The 23,498-nt window shown below is 47.0% G+C and overlaps 1 protein-coding gene across 2 annotated transcripts in view; it reads left to right on the top strand.

Annotated features, from left to right (window-relative positions):
- CTBP2 (C-terminal binding protein 2) overlaps nt 1–23,498 on the top strand; it is a 58,985-nt gene that overhangs the window by 13,697 nt on the left and 21,790 nt on the right. Inside the window, exon 1 of one of the 2 annotated variants that reach the window (XM_027898168.1) lies at nt 981–3,007. The exons of the other annotated variant lie outside the window; for it this stretch is intronic. Within the exon in view, the coding sequence (XP_027753969.1) occupies nt 1,309–3,007 (1,699 nt within the window). The 5' untranslated portion in view covers nt 981–1,308. Of the gene's footprint in view, nt 1–980; nt 3,008–23,498 lie in introns of those variants that run through there. 2 annotated transcript variants of the gene reach the window in all.

Here is a 23,498-nt window from a genome sequence, read left to right on the forward strand (position 1 = left end):
GCCATTTTAATATCTCCTCTGAAAACAATGACTCTATATGGAAATTTTTATTACATTCCCAAATAACAATTTTCTCTGGTGTGATTCCATCTAAATCCTTTTGCCCACTCTTAAGTGTAAAAAAAAGCTTAATCCATATGAAAATGTTGAAATACTGCTCAATATAAATTGAGTTTTGTCTGATGTTTCAGAGTGTTTTCCCATCTCATAAACATGTAGTTTTTCCAAAGGAAGCTGGAGATAATAGGCAAAAGTCTACCCTTCCTTTTTGCTTTTCAAGACCAGGCTTTAGATCCTTTGATCCTCCCCTCCTCTTCCATGACCTGTGCTAGGGTCTTAAAATTATACATTCCAGATTACACCTCCACAATTTTCTGTCCTGGGATGATGAAGGGATTTGCGTATTATGGTAATAATATAAAGAATCCTTTTGGAGCCTGGTTAGTGTGGCTAATTTGAAACTACAACAAAAAAAAAACGTAATTTCCAACACAAATTACAATATTCATAAAGTGCTAAACAGACACCTAACTAATTTCTAACTGCTCTTGTAGTCTTGAATATCTTGCATTGGCCTTTTTTTAGGCCTGTCTGCTAGCTCCCATTTAATTTGTCCTTAGCTGTGTGCAGTGGATTAGCATTTCATCAGGCTGGATTAAGATTGAGCTGACACTGAAGCTTTCTTTTTTATTTTTATGTGTGTGTGTGTGTGTGTGGATGAGCGGAAATGGGCACGTTCCGTTATCCCGCCGCCGATTCCTGGTAGGAGCTGGTGTAGACTCCCTGAGCGCGTTGGGAAGGAGACAACTGAAACACATGAAACACGTGTTAAAAAAAAACACAACAGTTTAAAAAAAAAAAAAAAAATTCATTCCCTGGGGAAAAATTGCATTGAGGTTGCTGGCTGGGTCAGTGCGTGAGATTTCATCGGGCTAAAATGATGTCACATGGAGCGAGGGCTTTAGAGGTTTTATTTAGCTCCTAATCCCCACACACTGCCCGGCCAGTTGTCCATGTGCACGCCGTCCCCAGCGGCAGAGGATAAAGCATCTGGGCTGAGGGCGGCCGCTCTCCTCCGTGGCTGCACCGCACGGGAAGGGGGCCCAGCCGCATGCTCTGCCTCCTAAGGTTACCAGGGATTAATAATTCAGGCAACACTCTGAAAGGCAAAACCGCCCGCCGGTGGTTTCTGAAGTCCCGGGAGGGCTCAGGCGGAGCACGGTCTGGTGTTGATGCGTGCCGGAGAAGCGCTGGGAAGGAAGGCACCTCCTCTTCTCCGTGTCACCGGGAGCGAGCGGCCTCGTGACGATGCCCATCCCCAGCAAGCACCCCAACATCGGCCGCTCGCAGAGCTGGGACGCTGCTGGCTGGTACGAGGGGAACTGGGAGAGCGAGAACGCCTTCGAGTACCAAAGGCCACTGGGCCGGAGGAGCTCCCTGACCTATGGCGGCGAGGGCGGATGGTACGAGCCACCCCGGGCCAACGAGATCATCTTGCAGGGCGGCGCGGAGCTGAAGCAGGAGGCGTACCCGTACCAGGATGCCGCCTTCGCCCCGGGGCCGCTGAGGAAAGGCTCTGTGCCGGACTTCACCTACTGCGACCGGCCGGCACCCATGGCGGGACGGGGCTCTCTGCCGCCCCAGGATTACTACAGTGACCCGTCGCTGTCGGCGAGGTCACCCAAGGACCCCCGGTGCTACCGTGACCACGTGGTGGGCAGGCCGCTGGCGAGCTACGGGGCACCCGGCAGCAGGTTGTCCTGGGACCAGACCCCGGGGCGCCCGCCCGCCCCACCAGACACCACCCGCCTCTACAGGGACCCCAAGCTGGCCCTGGACGGGCAGCGGATGCGTGGCAGGGATGTGTCCCCGGCATGGTACGGCACGGAGCCCCCCGGCCCGCGCTACGCGGCGGAGCCACCCGCCTTTCCCAGCAGGCCGGGCTACACCGATGGGGCAGAGCGGCCTCCCGAGGCACCGGGGGCCAGGCAAGCTGCCCCCACCTGCCTGGTGGTGGATCCCACCAGCACCGCTGGCAGCAGCTACGGGCCAGGCAGAGAGAGCGCCGGCACCAAGGGTCCCTACGATGGCTACGAGGCGGCAGTGGCGACGCCTTCCCACCCTCCGGTGCCCGCCGCCTTCCCCGGGCCAGAGGGCAAGAGGAGCTTTGACCCGGAGTTCGTGGCCCTGCTGCGGGCGGAGGGCGTCTCGGAGAGCACCTTTGCTGCCCTGTTGCAGCAGGGCTTCGACTCCCCGAACCTGCTGGCCATGATGGAGGAGAACGACATCAAGTCGGTGGCGCCGAACCTGGGCCAGGCCCGCGTGCTGTCCCGCATCGCCCACAACTACAAGGCAGAGATGCAGCTGCAGAGGCAGGAGCGGAGGGCCGGGACGCTGCGCCCCAGGACCCGCTCCAACAGCTTCAGCCACCGCAGCGAGCTCCCGGGGGACTATGGGGCGCCCCTCATGGCAGGGCCCACCACGGATGGCCCCGCTGCCTCACAGCACCCACCGCCCCTGCAGCCGCTCTCCCCGAGGGGGGTCGAGATGCACCGTCGGCCATCCAGCGCCCCAACCCAGCACCTGCTGGAGACCACCACCTACCCAGCCCCTGTGGGGGCTCCTCCGGGGCCGCACTTCCTCCCTGGTTCGGGATACAACACGCCCCTGCCTTGCAGCACGCGTCCGGCCTCTGCCTACTCTGCTCCAGCCGGCATGGCCATGACCGCGGCCAACCCGCACCCCAGCCCCAAGACGGCGTATCCCACCACCTACACCGTGCCCATGGAGCTGATGAAGAGGGAGCGGACGGTGGTGGCGGCGGCGGCGTCACCGGCACCCAGCCCTCACAGCAGCCCCCAGCTCCTCCGCCGACCAGGAGCACCGGGGGATGGCGGCCTGGCGCCCACCACACCCGCCTTCCCCGCCCAGGTCTCCCCGTTCCCGAAGCTCAGCAGGCGCACGGGGCCCCCCGTCATCGTCTCCACCATGGCATCACCTGAACCAAGTAATTACTGAAGAGTCTTAGTCCATGTAGTAGTAGTTTAGAACCACCTTGTTGTTGCTTAATTTATCCCTCTAAAAAACCCACGGTCAGATATCTTGGGGTTTCATGCCTAAATATTGCGCCCTTTCCTGCTTAGAGAAGGAGGCGAAGGGGATTTCTGTGCAGGGCTGTGCTTGGCCACGCGGAGCTAAAGATGCTGGTCCTCGCTCTGTGGTTAAATTCCAAATATTTTATTTGTTTAGCCAACTTCAGTTAAACCTGAGCGGTATCTCAGATAATGCTTCCAGGGTTAATCTTGCCGTTCCCGTTGTTTGTAGAGAACAGGAGATTAGATAGTGCGCTGGCTGAGCAATTAGGACTACAGGGTTTGCTGCAGATTGACTTTTTACCGCTGTTATCAGGCGCAAATGTGTTCCTCCGAGGAAATGGTTGGCATTGTTTTGACTAAATTCATCAGATAGCTAATGGTGTTATTTGAGAATCGACTTACCTTTGGCCATTACCTAAGGCTTTTCTTCTTATTATTAATTTGCTGTTTTATCAGGCATACAAAATAAACCCCTTGATTTCCTTCTCGAGATGCCTGTAAGTGAAGCGATAGAGCTGTTAAAGTAATAGGGCTGTGCTTAAAACTAAAAGCCTGTCGTTAAGCACTGGAACAATAAAAATGAATGGTGGCTCCCTTCCCCTCAGCAGAAGCGCTCAGGCCCTTGGCTGCTCAGATGAAAAGCTGGATAATCCGAGCAGGCTCCGCTCCTCCGCTTTGGAGATGTACATTGATGATAACACTCGGAGCCTGACAGAAACTAACCCCCAAAACCACCCTGCTAAGTGTAAGGAAATTCAGCAAATCCATCCTCTTGTGGCTTGGCTTGTTTGAAAAAAGGTGGAAAGAAATCCCTTGAAACATTTTTTCCTGGTAGTGACTCCGTGGGCAGGGAATTGTCTCCCTGTGCAGCCCCACTGAACCCCCGTGCAGACAAGCCCCGAACAATGTGCCGTACCAAGCACACACACACACACAAAGCTTTAATAAGAGGATACCATTTATAGGCATCGAGACGGTGCCAAACTGGTGATGCCATTCCACAGGAATCTAAATAAAGAATGATTTTGTGAGTGGAAATGATAAAGTTGTCAAAATGCAGACACTTGGCGTGCCCCTTTCCCTGCCGCACCATAATTACACAGTTAGGAAGTGGATGCCGGTTCTTTCACGCTGATGCGTCCTTTATGTAGCGGGTGTAACGTATTGATTTCTAAAAAATGCTTCAGTATTAGGCAACATGTTCTGTGTTGACATGGATCAGATGGGAAAGCAGTACATGCAGGCAGTATTTTTAAATAAATGCAGAAAAAAAGGCAAACTGGCATAATGTGGGGAACACAAATATGTTCATTTATTTGCGGTGCGTCTGATTGAGAGGTCGATACCGATGCAGGGAAAGCTCTGGGGTGAAGGACCTCCACAGCACAGGGCTTGGGAGCAATCTCCTCCACCACAAGAAAAAGCAGATCCCTCCTTCCCTGTGTCTTGTTTATAAACTGCAAACTCTATTCTCTAAAAATCTCAAATCATCCCTTCCCTTTACCAGAATTACCAATGAGCAGCAAGACGAAGCCTTTCTGTGCTGTTGAGCTCTTTCTTGCTACACAACCCTCTTTTTTTTTTTTTTTTTTTTTTTTGCCCACTACCAGCTCATTTGCATGAGGATGACATTTGTTGCTCCAGTAATTTCATCTGATAATGGCCAGCTTGCAAAGCGGATCTGAAAACATATTCCTTAATTATGTGTTGCCAAGCAACGAGAGGGTTTGGCCATAATCACAGAAAGATTATCTTCTCATTGAAGGCCCTGAAAGGTTTAGCTGGAGTAGGACCTGTAAAATTGTCTTCTTTTTTATTTATTTCCCCTTTTTCTTTTCCAAATAGCCTGAGAGGTTTTCTTCCTGTTAAGCCATATTTTAAAAGTAGAAGCCAAGGTAAGACAGACGGCACATGGAAGGACACGGATTAAAAATGGATGTTTTGAGCTGCGTTGAGGAGGAGTGTTCACGTTTACCCACGAGGGGATAAGCTGAGGTTACAAATATGTTAAGATGTTTCAAAGCATTGAGTGGATGGCAGAAACTTGGCTAAATCCAGGAAAATCGCATTTGCCAGCAGGGACTGGATGCGTTTTTAGGAATGACGAGCCTTCTCCTGGCTGTAGCTTTGGCTGTGGATACTTGAGTCACAAGGTGAAAGCAAGTTCAGTATTAAACTCCGTCTCTAAATGGCTGCAAATATTTTCTGTCGGTGTAGGTTAATGTCTTCTCAGGCAGCAGGGGATTATAAAGTGCACATTACAGTCCAGTCATGTTTTGGAGCTTGTTGTATGGATAAGGCCTTAAAATAGATCATTTTGGGGTTTTTTAAAGTCTTGCTGAAATGTGTGTTGTAATCTTTGTACCTATATATCCAATTTGTCATTTTGTGCTGAGGTTTGACACTCGCTGTGCATTCTGCAGAGCTGCTGTTCACTTTGAAGTTTGGGCAGAGGGCTTGCAGGAGGGTGTCTTCTCCTGCCTGGTGTTTCTGATGGTAGAGGCAGGATCCTGGGCGGGGATACAGGAATACGATGGATGCTTATGGGCCTCTTGCTTTGGCATGGTCAGATAAGAGAAAATCAGCAACGAGATTTATTGCTGCAACTGCTTTGCATTTCATAAGATAATTATTAAGAAGGGAGATAAATTGTCCTTCCTGGGAATTGCAGAGTTGTATGAGCAGAAGGTGGTGAATGAGCACCCTAAACCCGTTGCTGTGGTGTTGGGAGTGACGTCTCCGGAGATGATCCGGCTTCCCATCCCAGGAACTCCCCAGCCACAGCTCTGGCAAAGCCGCCGCTCTCTGCGTCATTGAGACCTCATCTGTGAAGCTGTCAGGAGTGGCTTCCCCAGGCAGAAAACGTCCTGGGAGCTGGCTGCTCCTGCATCACCAGGAGCGAACATACTAAGCCATCTCAGTGGCGAGCAGGAAAAAGCCCTGCAAGGTCTGAGTGACAAACACGTGTCAGGGGGTGGCTGCTGCCAGAGCTGTCTGTGACAGCCTCGTGCTGGGGTGGGAGGGCAGGCAGGGCAATAAATAGTCCAGGTCAGCAAAGCTGATGAGGGCGAACTGTGTCTCACGGTCGCTGATCAGATTGCTGAATCTCCGCCTCCAAAATGTTGCATCTTCAGCTTATTATGTTTGCTAGTATTTTTATTACATGACTTAATTTACATTTATTTAATCCAATGTTTTAGTTTTAAAGCAGTTGGCAGATAAGAAGTCTTGTGTTTTTCTTGTAGCTAGCCTGGACTTCTCCCAAACAGGGGCTGGTCCAGATTTCTGTGTCTGATGCTGGACTCGGGGAATGGTGATTCATTGCAAATATGTGTCTTGGATGGTTTTTCAAGCTCTAGTTTACACATGAAGATGTGAAAGCAAGTGATCACAGAGAGGAAGATGCTTCCCATGGGGATGAGAGGCAGGGCTGCCCCACAGAAGTTGGGTAGGTATCATCAGGAAGGAGGAGCAAAATTACTTGGCTGTAAAATTTGGTTGAAAGCCTGACCTTCTCCTGAGCTGGGAAAGCCAGGCCGAGGGCAACTGCCCTCCTTGGACAAGTCGTTCTCTCCAGCGTGAAGGGGATTCATCCTCTCTTTTATCAGCTTAGAGCCCAGCTAGAAATGCCTCTCGCTGTGATTAGCTCAGCTCTGCTTATACTCTAACACTTCATTGTGATGCCTTTTATTGGTATTTTCCACCCTGCGACAGATAAAAACTGCGTTAACCACACATCAGCTGTGGGGCTGAAACTCTTCATGTGGGCAACCCCCAAAGTGGAAAAGGGATAATCAGGAGCAAAGCCTTGATGGTTGTTCAAGGGTGGTTAAAAGAGACTATCAAGAATGGCTAAAAGGGCAACATTTGCCCATTCTTTTAAGCTATTCATTCTTTTAAGCTAATTAATTTAAGCTAAATTGCCATAGCTTTCTCTGGGCAGAGTTTAGCAAGGTGTTTCATACACAGCATAAATTTCCTGAGCTTTTGTTGATGTTGGTTTATTTTTTGCCCAGTACAGCGGATGTTCAGAAATCAACTTCAGGTTTTCTTCCCTGTGTTTTCTGATTACAGACTGCAGCATGTAATCACAGTGTGTACATGTAAGGCAGCTCAATTAACAATCCAGACTGAAACAGCACCAAAGGAAGCTCTGTGTGCTGAATAAATCTGATTTAATTTGCACATTGACCTGACAGACCATAGCATGTCCTTGGAGCCATTCCCAGCGGGTGTGTTTCTCCAGGTAGAGTAAGTCAGCGCTGTGTTCACTGACAAAACCATGGAGTAATCATTTTAACTGGGATCATAACTTCCACACAAAAATACAGGTTGAGATAAAATTGAAGTCACCAGAACTGCCCACCTTAGTTGGGTGAGTGGCTGAAGAACAGAATGTGTGAGAGATGTGCTACCTTGATATAACACTGACTATCTTGGCCAATATGCACATACAAATCACTGAGTGCAGAGAATACGCTTTTAAAGTACTTTTTTAAAGGCTGAAATACGCTTTTTATAATGGTTTTATCAAAAGCAATATAAAGTGTCAAACTCATTCCAGTTGCAATTCATTGACTTTAGTGCCGTGGCAATGAAAATGAATTTGGCCTGTCAGAGGAGAACGTGTTGTCAGATGCTCAAGTGTTGTCATCTTCAATTTACACTTTTCTTTCACCCTGTGTCTCTAGTTCTCTAGCATTGTTAGGACTTTCATATATCCAGATCATTCTCTGACTATATTTGCTGACATTTTTTTTTTTTTTAGCTTTCTCATAAGTAGTTTCCATAGCTACAAACTTCGTGTTCACAGAGGGGGAAAAAAAAAAATTTTAAAGGTTTCTGATCATTACTGTATTTAAAACATTTTTTATATTTCTTCTCCTTGTCATTCTCATAGCGTCACACTACAGCCCAGTTTAATGAAAATGCTGCACAACTGAATAGCCTGTTATTTTAAAAGCAAAGTAGGTGCTGAGCTGAATCCTTGAAAAGCAGAAGACCAACATCATTAAGCCCCTGATGCAGAATAAATGTTGCAGATGTAGAACCGATATTAGTAAGGTTTATAGATGGCAACTGGCAGTCGAGCTTTTGACTTTTGCACCTAAATAAAACCTGACATTAACAGTGTTCCGCTGGCTTTTGGTAAAGAAAGCTAATTTTTAATCTCTTTTTCTGCTGTTTGTGGTGTTTTGTTAAAGGTGAAATGTTACTTCTGGGGGTGGGATTGATGGGTGTTGTTTTTTTCAGCATTTGGTTTGACCCCTCCAGCAGAGAGGTGCTGAGCAGGGGTGCCCTGGCTGAGTGCAGCCTTTGGAGGGGTTTGGACAGAGGGGTTTGGCAGAGTGGCACCCTCTGCACCAGAGCAGCTTTGTTTAGGGAAATGAGAGGTTTCACAGCGTCCATGCCCGGCCTGGCCAGTGTCCGGGGGGCCTTGCCTTCCACACTCCCAATCCAATTAGCCACTTCAGAGCAGATGGAGAGGATTAGTGCCCGGCTCTCCTTCCCCCGCCCTCTCCCCCAGTGCAGAGCGTGTCGGGGCCAACAATCGGCTTAATCGTGTGTCCCATGGCCCTGCCCGGGCAGGGCCACCCTCTGCCCCTTGAAGGTGGAGAGCTTCCAGCTGCAGGGCTGGCACAGCTCATTCTCCAGCGTGATGGCTCCATGTCTTGGGTAGTTTGGAAGCCCTTGACCTACCCTGATTTGCCAGGCATAAATTCCTTTTTTTTTTGTTTGCAGAGAGAGTCTCTGCACCATGACCACGAGAAGCATGAGCTGGGTGTTCCTCATTTGAACAGCCAGTGCTGGTGCTGCCAGTGGTGGAGGCTTGTGTTCCCATCCCTCCTGTGGCATTCCCTCTCTCATTCCCTCCTGGGAGCACCCCAGGCCTCGGGGTGCACTTCAGCCAGCAAATGTTGGGTGGCCAAGGGCAACGACCTCTTGCCTTGCCTTGAAAACAGAGGCAGGCAAGGAGGGGCTGGGAGAAGGGTGACAGTACAGTGCTGTTCCTGCAGCTCCCAAAAGCATCTTACAGATCCTGGGAAGAGGGTGGTTTAGGCTCTGTAATCTGAGAGACAAGCAGGTTGTGATTGTAAGAAGGAAACCAGCAGGGCTTACTGAACGGGTTAGAGCTGGTGGAGATCCTTGGTAAACGCTGGTATGAACAGCCAGGATGGCATTCTCGTGTTTTATTTATATATGCAGATATGTATACACGTGAAAATGGGGAGAAAAACTCTTAAAAATATAATCAGTGTCTCAGTCGTTATCCATTTGGATCAGTGCTTCTTCAGCCTTCATTTTTTGCCAGAAGTGACTTGTTTTGGTTATCAAGCAGTTTATTATTTCCTAGCTTGTCATACTGGCTTGGCAAACAAACAAGCAGACGAGACTTTGCTGAGACAGCGAACACAGTGATAAGAAATAATTTAGGGTATGCTTATTGTGAAGAGAGTCAGAAAAAGAGGGTCAGAACTGAGGTCTCATTGAAACATTTGGCATGCACTTTCCAGACGTTGCAGTGGTATCTCCAGGTGTGTTACCTCCATACCTGGGAACACTGGGAATCAGAAGGTGATGGGATGCAAGAACCTGGTGGTGCCCCCCTGCCTTCCTTGCTGGTCTTAACCTTAACACCTTTCCTGATGCTTGTTCTAACACTGCAAATCCCTGAGTGGTTTCAAGCTGCCTCCCACACACTCCCTTACTGACCCTGTAGATTATCAGCCTTTTCTTAGAGTGGCCCAGTCTCTTGATGGAGTCTCTCACTGTTACCCACTGAGTGGAAAAAAAAAAACAAAAAAACAGAGATGGAGCTGTCACACATAGTCATTTGTTGCATTCTCTGCCTTCCTCTGAATGCTTTGTTATAAAGGTTTAAATGAATGTTCAAAAAGTACAGTGGTTCATGCAAGTGCATATGTTTTGCTTTGTTGATGAAAGGAAAGTTGATTAATATTATGGAAGATAAAAGAGAGTATTCAGTGTGGACAGCAGAGAGCTTGTCAGTATCTAGACTGTCCTGTTGGGACACTGAAGTCATCAGGAATGCTGAAATGCAGCTTTAGTTATCCCACCTGGCCAGCAATTCCTATTGATCTTTCCTACTGAGCTTTTCCTGTCTTTGAATTCATGTTGAGTGGCCCCGCATGAGAGTGGGAGTTCTCTTAGCAGCTGAAACATTTGGCTTAAGAACCCTAAATTTCCATTTCATTCTTGTCTGCAGCAGTTGTGGTTCTGTTTCATCCACAGTCAGGGCTAAAAGGTCCAGAAACCAGAATTACTAATAACTGATAACACCAGTGCAATGCTGAGCAACCTGTCATGCTCTGCATTGGAATTTTCCCCCCTAGGGTCCATATTTATTCAGCAGGGAAGGTTTTCTCTGGATTTCCCATTCATCCTAAAAGCATGGGCTCTGTGCTCTGGCCAGAGGGTGGGTGAGCCAGTGGATTATCTCCCTGGTGTAGAATAAGCAAGATGCAGAGATACATCTCATGGACCAGCAGCCCCACGCTGAGGCTCATCAGCTCTTTTTTACGTCAGTTTTCTGTTTCTGAAGCTTCCATGAGAAAGGCCAAAAAAACCTTAATATTTCTGACTTTTGTAGAATATTTTTCTGGACAGGCAGCTTCCAAAATAGGTTCTGCTTCCACTCGAGAAATGGTGATTTTGTCATTGATTTCAGCGAAAGGATTTTACCTCCTCCTGCAAAAGGAACCAGATCTACATCACTGACTTTTATTGCATTTCTTAAAATTAGATCTACAAGCCCAACAGTTTCTTTAAGGAAGAGAAACTGTACATTTCATGCATTGAATGCCTGTGCATTATTAAAAATAATAGGCTAGATTTATCAAATGGGTAATGAGTAGGTTCTTTTCTCTGTTTTTCAGTGTTTTAATGAGTAGAGGAAATATCTGCTATTTGTTTGCTTTCAGGTTTTACCAAGGAGCTCTGGAGATAATTGTCAAATGTCCAAGTGTGTATCAATATTTCATGAAGCTGTTTTCCCTCTGTACACTCACGAGTTGGGTCATTAGCACTGGGACTGTTATTAACAGGCTGAGGCAAGGCAGGAAAGGGAATTCCACCAAACACTTGAAAGTTTGAAAAATTTCTGAAACAAAATTCGAGTAGAGGGTTTACGGGTAAAATAAATATCAGTGATGTTGCTCATTTTCAAATATTACATGTTAAATGTGTGGGAGGATGTTTCTGTAGTTTATGGGCCTGGTCTGGACAACACCAAGGCTTTTTTCTGTGTATGTGTGTTTGGATTCAAGCCCAGCACTTACCACAAATTGGGGTGTACCTTACAGAGATAGGATATCCATCCACGTCATCCTTTGGAAGAAAAACAAATTCCACCTTTCCTACCACCAGCAAATTAAATTGTGTTGAATTATTAAAGCTCGAATGGCTTTTAAATATGGTACCAGTTGGCACTGATGTTGACTGTGTAGTTTGCTGTTGCCTATTCAGTTTTGGGTTATTTTTGCATGGTCTTTGAGATGCAGCAGTGGTTGTGTGTTAAGAACTATCATTCTGCTTTGGACATTTGCCATTTAAAAGAGTTTACATGAAATCATCATATTCCTGTTCTCATTCTGATTAGGCAACTTACTGCATTTTTGGTTTGCAGTGTGTCAGACTGGCTTCTGCTCCTACTCATGATCTAGTCTGAAAAACAGACAATTAAAATTATTCATAGATATGGACCCACTGTGCTCTGTTGTAGAGAGGGTGCAAAATTAACTGATAAATTATTGTGGCTTTTTGACCATTCTAAGTGGCTGGGTTGCCATAAATGCTTCACCAGGCACAGCTGAGTGGTAGCTGGGAAAGAGCAAAAAACTGAGACCTGCAACTTGATTGAATGACGCCAAGTCTGAAGCATTAGTGTGGAAATCTGAAAGTGTCCAGAGAGCTGGAAGGTGGCTGTTCCACCATAAAAGCATGAACTGAGGGCAGGGACCAGTGGCTCTTCCCTGGAGAAGGAAAGATGGAGTCCTGTGGGAAGGGCAGAGCTGGCTGTTTTGCAGAAGGGTTTGAAGAAGATCTCAGAAATAGCTGAATATGTCAGAACTGGCCTGTCTATCTGTATTTGGGGATAATTTTAAGATTAGTGACACTATGGGCTACCATAAAGCAAAGGAGGTCACTTGTGAGAGCTAATGGCACTGAGAGTCGTGGCAGCAGTTGAGGAGGGGAAAGAGAAATGGGGATCATGTAATATTGACACAACAGGAGCGTGTGGGGATGGTGAATTCAGTCATGGCTCAATATGACAAAGTTCTAGACTGTAAACAGAGGGAAGGTAGTGCTCAGGGGGGAAAATGAGTGCTTTGCTTAGTAAAAATCACTTTGTGATGCTTGATTTGCAGCTGTTAGAAGTTTGTGAGAGAAATCCAGAGCGGATCCATTTGAAAGCCTTGTCCTTCTAAGGTGACACATGGATAAGAGGAAGTTTGGGAAGTTGGTAGTAGAATCGTAGAATCATTAAGGTTGGGAAAGACCTCTAAGATCAGCAATCCAACCATTAACGTGGCACAGCCAGGTCCACCACTAAACCATGCATGTCCCCAAGCATGTCTACTAAATGTACTGATCTAGTAAATATGGCTTGTAACTTGTGCTTAGCTCTGAAACTGAGTTTTTCTCTCTTGGTAGTTGTTTCATGGTAGTAGATGAGCTTTGTCCTGGGAAATGCAGTGGCAACTCCCATCCTACCACAGTCTCCATCTCTGGTACAGCAGTGGGACTGCTTGAGCAGAGGTTGGGTGGTTCATAGCCATGGTGTTTTGTCCTTAGCAGTGGTGGCATTGGAGAGAGGAGTGGTGCTGAGAACAGCAAACCTGGCCATTTGTACCCATCCACTTGCTCTCCCGTGCAGCTGCCAGGAGGGCAGAGGCAGGGAGAGGGATTGGATCAGTGGAGAGAGGGGCTGGCCTTTCACAGTCGAGAAGGCGGCAAGTGCATCGGCAGGGACACGTGGAAAGCAGAGCTCACAGAAGGATTGGGAGAAACAACACTGGCTCCTGCAAGGCTCAGTGCTCAAGAGGTGCAGATTCACATTGTGCAAGCAGTTTATGGTAAAGCTTATGGAAGTTGCAGAGCACTTGGTGAGAGCCAAAGGAGATGCTCCACCGTTCTCCCAGGGGGACAGCAAGCTGCTTTGGCTCCAGGAAGGAAGAGGTGTTAGATGCCAGTAAGGAAGAGTGCTGCTGCTCCAGCTTCCTTCTGCAAAGCCTCTCCCACTCCTCCCAGAGCCCTCAGGCTCCAGAGCTGCAGCTGGACTCGAGAAGGCAAGAGTTTGCAGTGGAGTTCCCACCCAGCTTTTGGTAGTTTTATGGTTTGGTCGTGGATTCCCTGCACCAGGTGTTTTCCTGTGATGCCCCCTGTAATGGGAAGGGATCTGGCTGTACTCTGGACAGTTTTCCTGGGAAATCTCCAATTTCCTGTACTCCCACTCCGGGATATTATTAGGCACACTGAGTTAATATGCCTCTGTTTGTTTAATCTGTTCATAAGGCACTTAGAGCAAAACAGTACTTTGAAGGAGAAATGCATACTGAGAGATGCTGGACAGCCCAGGCAGCAGCCAGGCTGCACACACCACTGGGCGTAGGCAAGGCTGGAAACCACCCCACAGAATGGAAGGAAGCAGCTTTCTTCCAGTGAAAACACATCTGGAGAAGTGGGAAGGGAAGGAAGAAGGTAGGAAAGCAGAAGAAAGGGGAAAATTCTGGAATCAGCAACAGTAAGCCAACCAAAATATTGCAGGGGACAGAGGGTTCCCTCAAGGTAGCCAGTTTCTAGGAAAGTATTCCATGCTTGGTAAGAACAGTGCTGGTAGCAGTCACAAAGTGATTGTGTTCCAAGTTTTCTGTGCATTCCTCCTTTCAGGTTGGTGCAGTTACATGCTTTGTTTGTTTCCCTTTAACTCCTGCCCTTCATGGTGTTAGAAATACTGTGACTCGAGTCCATCCGAATTCAGCAGTGTTTGGTCTTGGGGTTTGAGCAAAGGCTTTCAATCAGAATTTGGCAAAATACCAAGTTAAAATTGTGATTTTTTTTTTTTAATAAAAAAACCCCTCTATTCTAAGATTTCACTATAATTTTCTCATAAACACTGTGTAACCTGTGGTTTGTATCAAGCTCCTGGCTGTCAGTGTAAGGTAATTTTGAAGATGTCTTGGAGGGAAGTGGTATTCTCCTGTCAGGTTTATGGTGGTCCTTTTTTATCTCCTGCACAGAGGAGGATCTCGAGGGTGTCCTCTGAGATTTTCTTTTCGGAGCCACGCTCCGAAAACTCAACCTTCCTGCTACCATTGCTCTCCGCTCACCTGTCTGCAGCCCACAGCTGTGCTCCTCAGCCTCCCTCACGTCAGACACCTGTGCCTCATTTCATTCTGGCTCGCAGCAGGAAACCCAAACCCCGCCGTGCTCAGTCCGACAGGGAGGCTCCCCCTGCAGCGAGGAGCGAGCGCAGCCCTGGGAGGCCACAGCTTCATCTTCAATTACAGTGAGAGCGCCTCAAGTGCACCCCTGGAAACAGTCCATGACCGGTGTTTCTGCTTGGCCAGAGTCCTGTGCTTAGGAGAGGCATCAGCATGTTGGTTTTCTGCTGCAGCCAAGGAGTGTTTTGTCCTTTTTCCTTCCCGGTCTCCCCAGGTGCTGCTGGTCCCCCGGCAGTGCTGTTTTGGCACCCAACGTTTGAATTTCCATAGCAGGATGTTCAGTTGTCTCAGCACGACAGGTATCAGCTTCTCTCTGATCACAGGTGTCAGATGCTCGTTGGATTGACAGATTCACATGTGACCAGCACTGGGAAAAGCTGCAGTTTCTCTACCTGTGGGTTTCTTCCCTTTTCTGTACACTTTACTTGTCTCTGTCCCTGTGCTGGTTTGAGAGACGTGCGCAGTCTGAGATGTGTCTTCTTGGAGAACTTGTTGTGCTTGGGGTCTGGTCTGCTGTTTAAAAGAGCAACACAGCCTTCCTGGTTAGTATTTTGCATCTCTGAAGACCACCCACCCACTGCTGCTGTACCAACAGGGATTCTGGGATGCTGTTGAAGCTGGGTTGACTGATGCTCTGAGAATGTGCCAGTTGTCTCATGGACCATGTGTGGTTGCAGCCCACAATGTGAAATGCTTAGCTGCAGTAGGGATGTCCAGGGGGTAGAGTGACAGCTCATCAAAACCAGACAGCAGTTCTCTATTTGACATCTTGGGGTCAAAAACTGTCAGTTCCTTATTTTTTACGGTGTCTTAAATCGCCTGGAGAGTGTTTTGAGCCTTGTCAAAATGAATTAATTAAGGCCAAGTCATATTCACAAGCTTGTGCTGCTCTGATTCAGCAGCAGGACCATGCTTGGTTTTCAGCCTGATAATTACAAGTGGTTTTGGAGGATCCTGGGGGCTGATAGAGCCGGTTTGTTTCTTCCAGAGCTACATGTGCTACAGTTTTTACTTGCTCTTTGCCTTGGCAGTCTGTAGCATTGTTTTCCTCCTCCTTAGGAACACAGCCAATTTTCTAATTAAGGAAACCACTCTGCAGCCATTGTGGCTGTTCATTTGAGTTCTTTGTCCATACCAAAGTTTCCAGCCCCCCCAAAAGGTTTGAAGTCACTCCCTAGTACAGCTGGAGGAGGACAGGAGCTTGAGCTCAGGGCAGGCTCTTTTTCTAACTCTGTTAAGAGGCAGGCACTGGGCAGCACATTCACTTCCTAAGAGCTTCAAATCCACCTCTGGCTATGACAAATGCTGCTGAGGTTATTTTTCTATTGGATTCTTATATATAAAAAAAAACCAAAAAAAACAAAAAAAACAGCTTTGAGAAATAAATATCACTTTGTGCTGGGCTTTACTGCTTACTGGGCTTTGAGCCTAAAAGGATTTAAAAGTCATCATGTTCTGAGGGAAAGTCGTAGTGAGAAAGAGGAGGTGGGGGGTTGCTCCAGCCAGCTGTTGGGATTTGGGAAAAGGCTTGTCCTGACCGATGGAAAGGAGACGGAGAGGCAGCCAGGGCTTGCGCAGCTACGCCCACTGAGATTAAGACCAAATTAGAAACTCGGCTTGCAGGGGTTTAGCATTTCCTTTATATTATGGCATTAATAAATGCAAATCTTTATCTTTTAGTCGCTATCCTCTCTCTATCTTTTGGTAATGAGCACTGTCCTTAGTTCAGGCTGTGCTGATAACTGGATAGGGAGGAAGGAGACGTATTCCTTATTGTGCAGAAGTGCCTGGGTGTGCTAGGAAAGAATATGGGCACTTCTTAGGGTGTACCAGCTCCTCCTGTCAGCCTGGAGCTGGACAAGAGTCCTGGAGGAAACGGCATGTTAATGCAGCACAGTTCGGTGCTTTGGGTGTTTCACAGCGAAGCACAATAATATTTTTTTTCCCCGTTTTGTTTCCGAAGTACATAAAATTCAGAACATATGCACCACATCAGGGATGCTCTTGCAAGTCAGTCCAGAGAAAATGCTCAGATCAGGCCTGGTCAGCCAGCCAGTAGGAACTCTTAAACGGAAAGGCAGTGGGTTTAGAGTAGATATTAGGAAGACCCCCATTACTGTGAGGGTGGGCAGGCCCTGGCACAGGTTGCCCAGAGAAGCTGTGGCTGCCCCATCCCTGGAAGTGTTCAAGGTGATTTTGGATGGGTCTTGGAGCAACCCTGGATAGTGGAAGGTGTCCCTGCCTGTGGCCAGGGGTTGGAACTGGATGATCTTTGAGGTCTCTTCCAGCCCAAACCGTTCTTTGATTCCATGATTCCATTACTCCTGCACAACTTGGCTGCACCGTGGAGAGCCACAGTGGCCTGGTGCTCAGCTGGGGTTGGGCTCTCCGTCCCAGTCGATCTGCTTTCCATCCTAGATAAATCCCATATGGAAGGGAGCTCTCTACTAGCCAAAATAAAGACACTCAGCAATCTGCCAGAGCCAGTTAAAGCATGTAGTCTGTTATAGGCAGAAAGAAATACAGTTTGGGGTAGAGGATACAAAATACATTTGCAAGGCATCTGAGCCTGATGCTAAGACATTCTTTCTCTCTCAACATTGTTGTTGCCAATAGCTTCTCTTGTGCTCAGACCAAAACTATTTAGGGTGGAACATTTTCTCCCTACTTTCTAGCAAGCCTGGTCACAGGAATGAAGAATAGATTCTTTTAGTGGCCGCAGCTGGTTTGAATGATCCCCACACTGAACCCATTGACTCCAGGCACTCCTCATGTGATTCACAAGGAAGTAGCAACTGGTTTTTTTGTTTGTGTGCCCGACAGGGGCAGAAACAGTGGAGCAGTCTCAAGTTGGTTGCTTGAATCCAGGCACATGCCAGGAGGACACTCTGTACCTCATGCAGCAGACGTGGTTCACCAGCTCAGTCCAAAGGCAGGAGTCAGGAGAGGGTGAGACCTGTTGCTGTCAGGGGTGTCTGTGCCATATCCTCACCAACATCTCCTGCAGGGCCCCCAGAGAGCACAACAGCGTGGCTGCATTTGGTACAGATCCATCATGTTCATCAGTGAGAGCTGGAAGGGGAGTCCAATCACAGGAATTGTGACCCTTGCATTACACACAAAGCAACACAAAAGGTCGTGAAACCCATCCAGTTCAGTTGGCAAGACCTCAGACCTGGCACTGAGAGGGATTGGCACCTCTCAAGTTCTGGTTTTTCTGAGAAGCAACAGAATAGCTTGTTTTGGTAAACTCAGGGAATCATTTCCAGACCCTGTGACAAATCTGCATCTCTTCATCTAGGGATCTCTCTGTTGGCTTTTAAGCTGAAGGAGAATCGAATTAGATTAGATATCAGGAAGAAGTTCCTCCCTGTGAGGGTGGGGAGGCCCTGGCACAGGCTGCCCAGAGAAGCTGTGGCTGCCCCATCCCTGGAAGTGTCCAAGGCCAGGTTGGACGAGGTTTGAAGCAACTTGGTCTAGGAGCCTTGACAGGGGGTGGAACTGGATGGTCTTTGGGGTCTCTTCCAACCCAAACCATCCTAGAATTCTGTACCTTTTAATGCTGAGAGCAACTTCTACCAAGTTTCTACAGGAGAATCACCTTCCTTTTTCCTTCTGAAGGAAGAGGGCTTCAGGGAAACAAATGGGCACAGAAATTGTCTGCTCACAGAGAGAGGACAACAGATCAAGGAAAGCGACCCATTTGTTGGGCTGAGAGCCAGGGAGGGATTTGGGAAAACTTTTGCTGAAAGTAATGGAAGGGGAATTGGGGGTAATTACGAAACCATCTTTGTACTCTTAAGAAAGTCAACTGGCCAAGTGCTACGGATTTTTTGGCCCTGTATTGGATTTTTCAAATTTTATTATCGAAGGTATTAATTAGAGGAATAGATTACACTGAGTACTGAACACTTATCTCTCAGGTATTTGTGGAATGAATGCTGAGAACAGAGGCGTATTTGTGTGTGACACTGTGCAGTGCTCCTGGAGCTGGTTGTCCTGGTGAGCACCGTGTCTGTCTTCACCTCCTGGTCACAGCCAGCGGGGTGGTGTCGCATCAGTGGTAGCTCTTTTGTGAGGGGGTTTGGGATCCCCAGGACTCAGGCACGATGTAGGATCGTTGTTGCTGCAGGAGCTTCTTTTTCAAGACCACAGGGAGCTCTCTCTCAGCTCACTCAGTTCGTTTGGTGTGTTTTGTAATCTGCGTGATCTAATCAAGGGTATAAACATGTAGACAGGGGTGTGATGCATCAGCATCCTTCTTTACCAACTGCTTCCCACTGCAGGGCAGGAAACTTTGTCAACTTTCTGAAACTCTCCCTCTCTTCCCCTGCCTTCTTCCCAACAAAGAAATGAAACCTGATCGGTTCATTTTGAAAAAAAAATCAATTAATTGAGAATAAACATATGTGTATAACTACAGCTCTTGGGTTGACAGGTGATGGGTTTTATCAAACCAATAAAACAGTGAAAACAGTCAGAGGAAAATATCTTACTGCAGTGATACTGCTCAGTGTGATTTACAGTTTGGTAACTGTAGGCAAACGTGAAATATTTTTCACTATCTTGAGCATACATTATTAGATAAACCTATATCCTGAGCTTACCTGCATCAGCACTGACTTTTTTCTCTGAGATAGTGAAGAGGCATAAAAATGAAGACATTTTCAGCCCATTAGAGTTAACGTGGTTTCAAGAGCAGTCAGCTTCTCTACAGTCTGGATTTTATTTGTCTCTTAATGCGCTGAGGATGCCTCGTGAAAAACAGAGAGAAAATATGAACCTGGGCAGGAATTCTTTGTTCCAGCATCCTGATCTCCTCCCTTTAGCTCTTAGGGCATTGATGAGGTTACCCCCTCCCATGGGGGACAAGGACAGGGCTGCCCTGTGCTTTGGTGAGGTCCTTCATGCCCCACTCTGTGGCCAAAGGGGTGTGTGGTGGGATTTTGAGGGCCCCTAGAACACAGCCTGGAGCTGGGACAAGCTGCTTCCCAAGGGAGTGGGAGGGTTAGGAATCAGGGAGTCATCCGTGGTGCCCCAGGGTGGTGGTCAGACCTCTGTGGGGCCCCACATGGTCAGGGGGGAGGTGGGTGTTGAACTGCCGTAGCACAGGAATAGCTCGTGGTTCTTGGAACTGAAAAATAAGGATCTGCCAGTGTGTTATGTGGATTAATGAAGATGAAATGTGCTGTATAAATACATCAGGAGCGTGATCGTGCCGTTATCCCTTGGGCTACTCTGGCTCACAAGGAGAAAAGGTTGATTTGTGTTTGTAGATGATTTCACTTGCTCTACCAATGCTCATTTTTGTTTTTAGTACAAAACCCAGGGAGTGTGTATTTCTTTTGCTCAGAGATGGAACAGATTAGCAAAGATTTTTCTAGATTATTGTAGCTTAAATAGCTCTAGTGTAAGATGTTTCATCTATCACTACTTGTTAGTGATACTATTTTAAACACTGATGATAAATTAGGGAGGTTACAAGCTCTATTACCCGAGGAACTGTGTAATATTTGGACATTGAACATGGTTTCCATAAACCAGAGGGCTGATAGGGCTTAGTGCCCTTCAGCTGGCGTGAGAGAGGGGGAGATGGAGCAGCTGCAGGGGTAGTATTTGCAAAATGATGGGGCTTTAATGTTGTTTTGACTTGAGCCCACCCTGGGTGCACAGGAAAAACCCGTGTGGAAACCCTTGCTGGGGTGATCATCACTTGTGCTGACAGATGGAGGGTCCCGGGGTGAACGGGTGCTTTGGGTATCAAAAATTTGGTGGTGGTGTTCAGCTGGCATTGCCTGGCCCCCTGTCTTAATTTAAGATGTGAAATGTCTGTGGCTGGGGATTATCACTAATCCGCAGGATGTTTTTAGGGTCTGGGATGAGAAAAAATGTTTGGTATGTTCCTCACCCGTTCCTGGTGCATGTTCTTCATCCAGGGCCCAAGAACAGCCTGGATGGAAAGATCTGGAGGGGTTTGTTTCAGCCTCCAAAGCTTTGAGAGGATGGGGAAGGTGAAGTGAGTTGAAGGCACAACAGCTTCCTCCCTGGTCCTTACTTGGAGCTTCCTTCCACTGTACCGAAAGAAATTGCACCTGTGATGTTATTTGAGATCTTTTTGGAAGAGGTTTGGGCTGTTCTGGCCGTGTTCAGGTCCAGAGGCTATTGTCCAGACCTGCAGCCCATATTTTGCAGCCAGGCAGGAATGCTAGAGGCCAGGAAAAGCTTGATAAAGAATGGGAAAGTTAATCATTAAACTTTTTGTTATCTTTATCCAGCCTGGAAAACTGAAGCCAGACAAGGTTTGCAGGGAGAGATAATATCGTTTATAAGACCAGCTTGTATGGTTAGAAAAAAAAACCCACACGTGCTTCTGGGACCATGTGCTTTTCTTCAGATCTCCACAAGAGCACATTGCATCAAAAATAAAATTCATTTAATTTTCAGAAGGTTCAGAGGGTATTTGAAAGAACTGAATTTAAAAGCGACTTGCAAAAAAAAAAAAAAAAAAAAAAGTATCTCGTTTGGTTTAATTTGATTTTGGACATTTTAAGAAAGATTTAATGCCCCCTGAATTACAAGAGATTTTTTTTTTTCTGGCTTGAAGTTTACTCATAGAAACCTGACATCTGTGTACCAAAGGGTGGTCCAGCCCTGGCGCAGCTGCCCAGGGCAGAGGTGGAGTCCCCATCCCAGGAGGGATTTAAAAGCTATGTAAATGTGGCACTTGAGGACATGGGTTAGTGGTGGCCTTGGCAGGGCTGGGGAAATGGTTGGATTTGATGATCTTAGAGGACTTTTCCAATTTAAAGGACTCTGTGATTCCAGGAAGTCAGAATTTCTACATTCAGTCCCAAAAGTGTGTTCTTTTGTGCACCTGAAAAGCTTTAAAGCTCTATGGTCACGCTCTTATTTCTTGCTGAAATACCTACAAGGCCCTTTTGCAGCTTCAAGATGCTCTCAACAACCAGGAGTTATTGGTGAGCAGCCAGTGAGACTCTACAGATCAGCAAAGTCAGAAATGTTAAGAAAATTGAGTTTAATATACAGACTTCTCTGCTCTGACCACCGCTATTTTTCCCCTGAGTGTAAAAAAAAAAAGTGATTAAATGATAATATTATAAGATCTGGGAGTTTGTAAATAATGAGTGTACTGCTATTAATCAAGATAATTTCTCTGTTCCAGGAGATGTTATTATTAATAACATTTCCAGTGAGAGGTTTTGTGTGTTCACCCTGACCTCCTGAAATCTTCAGCCTGCAATCCAGCTTTTTGTTGAGTGTTTCCTTTTTTCTTTTCTAAGTGCTTTTTTTTTATTACTTTTCCTTTTTTTTTTTTTTTTTTTTTTTTTTTTTTTTTTTTTTTTTTTTTTTTTTTTTTTTTTTTTTTTTTTTGATAGCCTTCTACATCATCCAGTACACCAATTTAAAATTCCCTCAATCCAGCTTAGTCTCAGCTGTATTAATGCATCGCTCGAGGGCACAAATAGCTAAAAAGGGCTGTATTGTGTGGCATCTCTAAAATCTTTTTTCAGAGAAGTTGGATAAAGAGATTGAGGTTTCTCGGGGGGAGGGGGGGGGGTGGTTATGAATTGTGTGGGTTGGTTTTTTTTTTTCCCAGCTGAGTGAGCAGCCTTGCAGGTGGCTCAGAAAGATGTCAGGGCAGGAGATGCTGCTGGACCCCACAGCACCCCATTCCTCGAGCTTTCCCGCTCCTCTGGGAAGGAGGCTGCAAACACAGTGTGGGATCCTTCTTCATTTTGCTGATGTATCTGGCAAGACAGCTTTGCAGCAATGTTGAAAATAATCAAATATATTGGTTAGGGAACATGGGTTGAAGCAGGAGTGAGTTTCTCTTCAATATTTTTCCTGGGACATTACACATTGAGCTCTGTCTTCTTAATGTGGTCATGACTGGGAAATACTGCCTGAGGTACAACCAGTCTTTTGCAAAAAAACCCAGAAACTACTGGGATTCACAGAATCATTGAATGGTTTGGGTTGGAAGGGACCTTTAAAGGTCATCAAGTCCAGCCCCCTGCATGAGCAGGGTCATCTTCACCCAGTCCAGGTTGCTCGGAGCCCCACAGGGTGAAAAGCCTCCCTCTGTAAACTGTTCCTCAAAGGATAAAATCAATTCTTCTGTACATCTTTCCAGTGCTGTGTGGTGCAATTATGCCCTTTATCTCCCAGGACAATGCACCTTCCTGTCTGGCACATCCTGGATAATGTGCCTGGAGGGAACATCAGCCCCATCCAGGGAGTTGCTGCCGTTACAGGCCAGCGCAGGCTGAAACCACGGGATGAGCTGGAGCACGCACTTGAGCATTCTCCTCCTCCATGGCTGGGTTTCCTGGTGACCTCAGCGACTTCCCTGGGTGTGAGGAGAAGGTCCAGGAGCTGGGGAGCTCAGGGATGGGCGTTCTGCCTCCAAGGGACCTCCCACCCAGGCTGAGGACGCAGAGGTGGTGGAGCACGGACTTTGTTTGCTGGCCCTGGGAGAGCAGGTGGGGTCTGGTGGTCGCTGCCAAGCCTGGAGTTTTGTTTGCCCTGTTTTTATGGTTCTGTGCTGCTTTAAGTGTCAACAGGAATATAATGTGTGCTCTGTTTGGTTTTTTTTTTAAGTGTAACCATGATAAAATCCTACGATAGACTTGTAAAGCATTAGCTGTAAAAGCAAATCAACTTTAATAGCAAGTAGGTTGTAGTTAAGTGCTTTCAAATGTTAGTATTTGGGGTTTTTTTCTCAGTTATAATCCAGTGCTACAGGGAAGTGAGGGTGTTTATCTTAGGGAAATGAGTGGGATTTGCAGGCATTCATCACCTCCCAGGACTTTCCAGGGTTATTCCCTCACTCGTGTACTTCCCTTTTGCCATCCTTTCTGCACTAAGAGGAATTGGTCTCAAATTCATTCCTCCAAGAGTGATAGGAGAGCACAGA

Source organism: Empidonax traillii, unplaced genomic scaffold (genome assembly GCF_003031625.1).
Source record: "Empidonax traillii isolate 1590-97213 ecotype Southwest subspecies unplaced genomic scaffold, ASM303162v1 scaffold582:size401454, whole genome shotgun sequence".
Lineage (NCBI taxonomy): Eukaryota > Metazoa > Chordata > Aves > Passeriformes > Tyrannidae > Empidonax > Empidonax traillii.